At 38.7% G+C, this 5,386-nt stretch overlaps 1 protein-coding gene across 1 annotated transcript; it reads right to left on the bottom strand.

The window, feature by feature from the left end:
* Window positions 1-1,635: 1,635 nt before the first annotated feature.
* On the bottom strand, window positions 1,636-2,694 carry LOC110441869 (immediate early response gene 5-like protein). The gene has a single exon (XM_021485150.1). The coding sequence runs from the start codon at window positions 2,692-2,694 to the stop codon at window positions 1,636-1,638; it is 1,059 nt and encodes a 352-aa protein (XP_021340825.1).
* Window positions 2,695-5,386: the final 2,692 nt, after the last annotated feature.

Below are 5,386 nucleotides of genomic sequence, written 5' to 3'. Positions count from 1 at the left end.
TACGTCACCAACATTAACGTTGTTGCTTTGGTGTGATGACACAAGTTACGCTAACATCAGCAACTTTAGTGCTATTTCGATTGGCATTTCACTTCCGTTTCCAGACTCGAGCAAATTGCTGACGTAATTTGGTTAATGACGTCACAAGTCTCTACAGAAACATCACTTCTTACTGTCTAACTACACCAACTAAACAAAGTTCAGTTAAATGTACCTGATGTGGCGACCACTTCCGGCCATGGCAGGAGTATGAAAAAGTAGTATTTTTCGACTTAATGTACAGAAGCTGTTTGTGTCCGTATCAAACGTTATCACCAATCAGCGTCCCTGTTTCATGAAGATATACAATATACATATATACCGTGACGTGAATTGTCGTCAACCAGTAGGCCTAGTTAATTTGACTTGTCTATTGACGTCATCAATTTCCATGTGACTGCAGGTTACCTTGTCACATGACGTCAGAGATTACTGTCTGACAACCTTGTCATCGCTGGTATCTACCAGACAACTTCGATTTTACCAAATAAAATATCTTTCAGGACTTCGTCTTTTCTGCAGTTCATCATGACTATATTTCGTTAAGCCAATTAACTTCTGAATATCAACCATTGGCTTTTTTTAAAAAAAATCTTCCATCTTGTGACCTTAAATATTTGTTCAGCAGCGTTAATTATAACTCTCATATCCACGTTTGAATAACAACATATGAAAACACGATTTTGAAAGACAAGACAAAGTACAATATATATTTTTAATTTTTTAATGTTTTATTTTCTTCGTTTTTTGTTTTAAATATCAGCATCGCTGTTGTTTTTACATAAATATTAAATATTTTCTCACAAAGAGCATGTTCCCCTCTCATATCACATTCAACATCAGCCACATTTCCACACAAGATACATATATACACACCAGCACTATCGTTCACCCACGCTCCTCGCATACCACATCCGGTCCCGTCAATAAATTATAACGCTCCCTTCCCCACAGAGGTCATCTGGTACACAATGGGATATACTGCATACTTTGTGTACACGTATTACACCAAAAGTACATTGTACTGTTTATAAATAAGAATATTTAAAAAAATTGGAATTATGAATATGCCGGATTTAAAAACAAGTAAATTAAAACATGGAATACCAGATAAATGTAATGAATGGATGCGATTTTACGCTCGATAAGTTTTGTACAAACGACAATGTTCTCTGATGTAGTATATCCTGTTTGTGTAGTAGCGATTTGGATTAATGCCCCGAGTACTTGGTCAAATATTACACTGATTCACAAACAAGGACGGACGGACCTTTTGTCAAATGACCTTTAAAAATTGTAATAAACATGAGATCAAATACGTCACAGCCTTGGCAACTATCCAACAACATGACTGAGATACTGTCTCAACACGTGGACAATGACGGCTATGTACACAATTCCCTGATTACGCAATGAACTGTTCATTATATGAACGTATTTGCTGAAAAATATTTTGTAAATGTTGTATGCAACTTTTTCAAAAAGTACAATGTCAACACAACACTGGCCATATTTGTCCATTATACAGTTAGTTTCACTATTCAATTAGGCACCTGTCCTTATTAAATTCAGAAAATCACAATAGGTCTCGGTCTACTACACAGCAATGGCCGTTGGCATGGGAACCGAATCGACCTTTGTAGAGTCAATCACCTGTGTGCTACAGCTGTCCAGTACAGAGAATTTGTGCCCGTGCACATTGTTGTAATACGTCACAGTGTCCCGTTTATCCTGGGATTTTTCGTTGTTATTATTACAGTCAACGATCTGTTCAACATTGTCCGATAAGTTCTTTTCACAAAGTCCACCGAATCCCGTGTTAAAAATAGTAACAAGATTCGTAATTTGAATTGATTCTGGCTGCAAATGTTGTACCACACTGTGTAAGGTATCCTGGTTGGGTAAACTCGACTCAACTGCCTCGCCCCGGGAATGTATGTCCGTTTGGGGGTCGGGCATGAAAACATTGTCAGAGTCTGTTACATCATCACTGGTATCGATGACCCGTTCGATACGAGGCCGCTTAACGCCCTCGTGTGCCTCTTCCGTTGTTGACGAGTCCGTGCTAAAACGCCTACGTTTTACGCACCCCACACATGACTGGCTGTTGACGTAAGCATCAGTGACCTTTGGCTGTTCCGTACATTGACTTGGGGTTACGGGAGTGTTGCTTGCACGCACAGTCACCAAGCTACAAGATTTCTTATAATCTGAAGGTTTAGATTTTGAGCATGATGAATCTGATGATAGTTTTTGTTCTGTGATATCACTTGATTCAACCCTCAGGCGTTTAGGTGGCGAGTTTTCTTTGTTCTGTTCGCGACACGCTTCAGTGGTACACGGCTCTGTTTCCTCGCGTGACCTCTTGGTCGCGTCATGGCTGGCTCGTACAACCACGCTAGTAGTATTTGTGATACATGAAGAACTGTTTGTACTTATCTGAGTAACAGGTGATTCCACTGGTTTAGATTCCGATTGAGCCCTCCTGTTAATCAGCATAGTTTGTAGGTTGTCCATCATGTAAGCTGTTCTGGCTTTGTGAAGCACACACGCTACTAGTAAGTTTTTATGCAAGTTTATTCCGCCTCGCTGGGAACGCGAGGCCTGTATTTTCCCCAAAGACACAGTGATAAGTCTCTGTGCTTCTGAATTCATGTTGATTTGTTGATGAATTCCTGTAGTCCTGTTTTATAACGGTAAATAATGTAAACAATGGCTCTACGCTACTATCGTGCCCTACACCTCCTAGTTCTCCAAGCTAATGACTCGCTTTCTTTGTAACAGCTCGTTTTGATATGCGTGACGTCTCTGTCTGATCCACCAGCCAATCAGATTCGAGTATTTGTGTTGACGTCAGTGTGAGAACAAGAAATACCCAATGAAAACCCAGAGCTTTAACTGGGACAAAAATTTCCCCGACACAATATGATCTAAAAATAGCTTGACCCGCCAAATAAAGGAAAACATGGTTGTCGTCATAGCAGCCTACTACAGTTCATTCACAGTGACTGAGTCATGTCTGGTGTGGTTGTGTATGCGTTCAGGCTCGCCCAGTACGGGAAACATTGACTAATTCTCATATAATTATGCGTGGTACACCGGGAAGTTGAGTAATCGTGGAATTGTGATTAGCTTATCATATTTACGCTGGTCATATACACAGAATTCATAGTCACTATAAATAGAGCACTACGTAATTATCATATCATTGGATATTCACGAGTGTATTAAGTCACCGATAACGGGATCCATATTACTTACATTCCTCAACAGGACAAGCCCTACTGATTAATCTATCTAGGTCAAGAATATGACATTCAAACCTTCATAATTGACACACATTGTACAGGCAAAGGAAAATGAAGCGATAAACACATTGACAAATTTTCTATACATTTTTAAACAAATCAGAATGCATTGCTTTGTCCATGCCGTTTACAATAAAAGAAACACTCATTAATCATAGTTGCAATAAACTAATTGATTACATGAATGGACATTGGTACATTCTTTATCATGCAAAAAATCGTGATATAAGATTTTATGAATGGAAACACAGTAGATATTTTCCCTGGGATGGGTTGATAATGGATGAAAAGAAGCAAGGTTTTGGGTGAGGGGAGGGTGGCAGGGCGAAAGTGGTTGCATATTGATGCATATGATAATGATACACAGATTCGGGGAATCTACATAGGAATACATTGTGACACACTAGTACAGTACTAGGCATATTTCTGCCATCCACTTGCGACTTACGAGTTACGTATGTCGACATAATTATTGAAAGATGTCGACATAATCTGAGAAGATGTCGACATATTATCACATTTGCCGAGATAATTTTGCCGAGATAATTATCTCGTAAGTGGGTAACTCGGCTTTTTATCGTGTTCATGCTCGGGTGTGACATCGACTTGCCACTTACGACTTGCCACTTACGACTTATCTATGTCGACATCCTAGTAGATTATTGCCGACTTACCAAAACGAGGCTTGTGCACGAGGACCGCGAAGGTGGGCTGATGGGGACTGAACAGTGGTGACTATACTGGTGAGTAACTTGGTAAAATCAATGTAAATATTGGAAATCAAAGATATGGATATTACAGTAGGTTACTATGATGTACAGAGTTTATCAATCAAAGAGGGATTTTACATCATTAAGTCGTAAGTGGCAAGTCGTAAGTCGATGTCACACCCGAGCATTAACACGATAAAAAGCCGAGTTACCCACTTACGAGATAATTATCTCGGCAAAATTATCTCGGCAAATGTGATAATATGTCGACATCTTCGCAGATTATGTCGACATATTCTCAGATTATGTCGACATATTCTCAGATTATGTCGACATCTTTCAACAATTATGTCGACATACGTAACTCGTAAGTCGCAAGTGGATGGCAGAAATATGCCACCATCAGTACACCATTGCACGTGTTTATTACACATTTATGTATTTAGGAGGACATACAGGGTTTCAACAAAGGACTGATATAGCAGTGCCTCTTACATGTATCTACCTCCGTGTCTCAACTAAATATTTACCAGATATATCGGGACCAGGTGTAGTTACTTGTTTATTTCTTGTGTTATTGACTCGAAATTTGGACATGGTTACTCGGATTTAAAAACCTTCATCCGACCGAAATTCCCATCTTTCTGCTGTAACAATATTAAACGTCTCTGCTGCAACACGTGTCATTATTTGTATATCTCTGCTATTGAGTTTTGTTTGCGGCGTTAAATTTTTGAATATGTTGTTTTTAAATGTTTGACCACGGACTTAGATTCCGTGGTTTGACCCATAATGTTGGAAAATGACCCATCCTGTTTTTAAAAACGCTATGGCGTTATTCGACATATCTGCTGTAATTAAACGCGTGTAATAATATGTGTCTGCTGTAACTGTGTGTATTTGTACATTGCTGCTAAATTCATGCGTAATTCGACATATCTGCTATAATTATATACAATTACACGTCTCTGCTGTTACCGTGTGTAATTGTACATCTCTGCTGTGAGCATGCGTAATTCGACAAATCTGCTGTAATCTTATGTAATTTACACGTTTTTCCTTTTAATATGTTAATACCACGTCTCTGCTGTAACTATGTGTACATAAACCACTATTATACTCGTGTGAATTTGTACATCTCTGCTATGAACATGCGTAATTCGACATATCTACTGCAATTACATATAAGTGATAACAGGTCTCTGCTGTAAACATATGTAATTAAACGTCTCTGCTGTAAATGTGTGTAATTGTACATCTCTGCTTTAAGTATTCACAATTCGACATATCTGCTGTAATTTTATGAAACTTCATGTTTCTGCTGTAAGC

This window comes from Mizuhopecten yessoensis, unplaced genomic scaffold (assembly GCF_002113885.1).
Source record: "Mizuhopecten yessoensis strain PY_sf001 unplaced genomic scaffold, ASM211388v2 scaffold716153, whole genome shotgun sequence".
Lineage (NCBI taxonomy): Eukaryota > Metazoa > Mollusca > Bivalvia > Pectinida > Pectinidae > Mizuhopecten > Mizuhopecten yessoensis.
The sequence above is the reverse complement of the archived record's forward strand: the minus strand, read 5'-3'. Positions and strand labels throughout refer to the sequence as shown.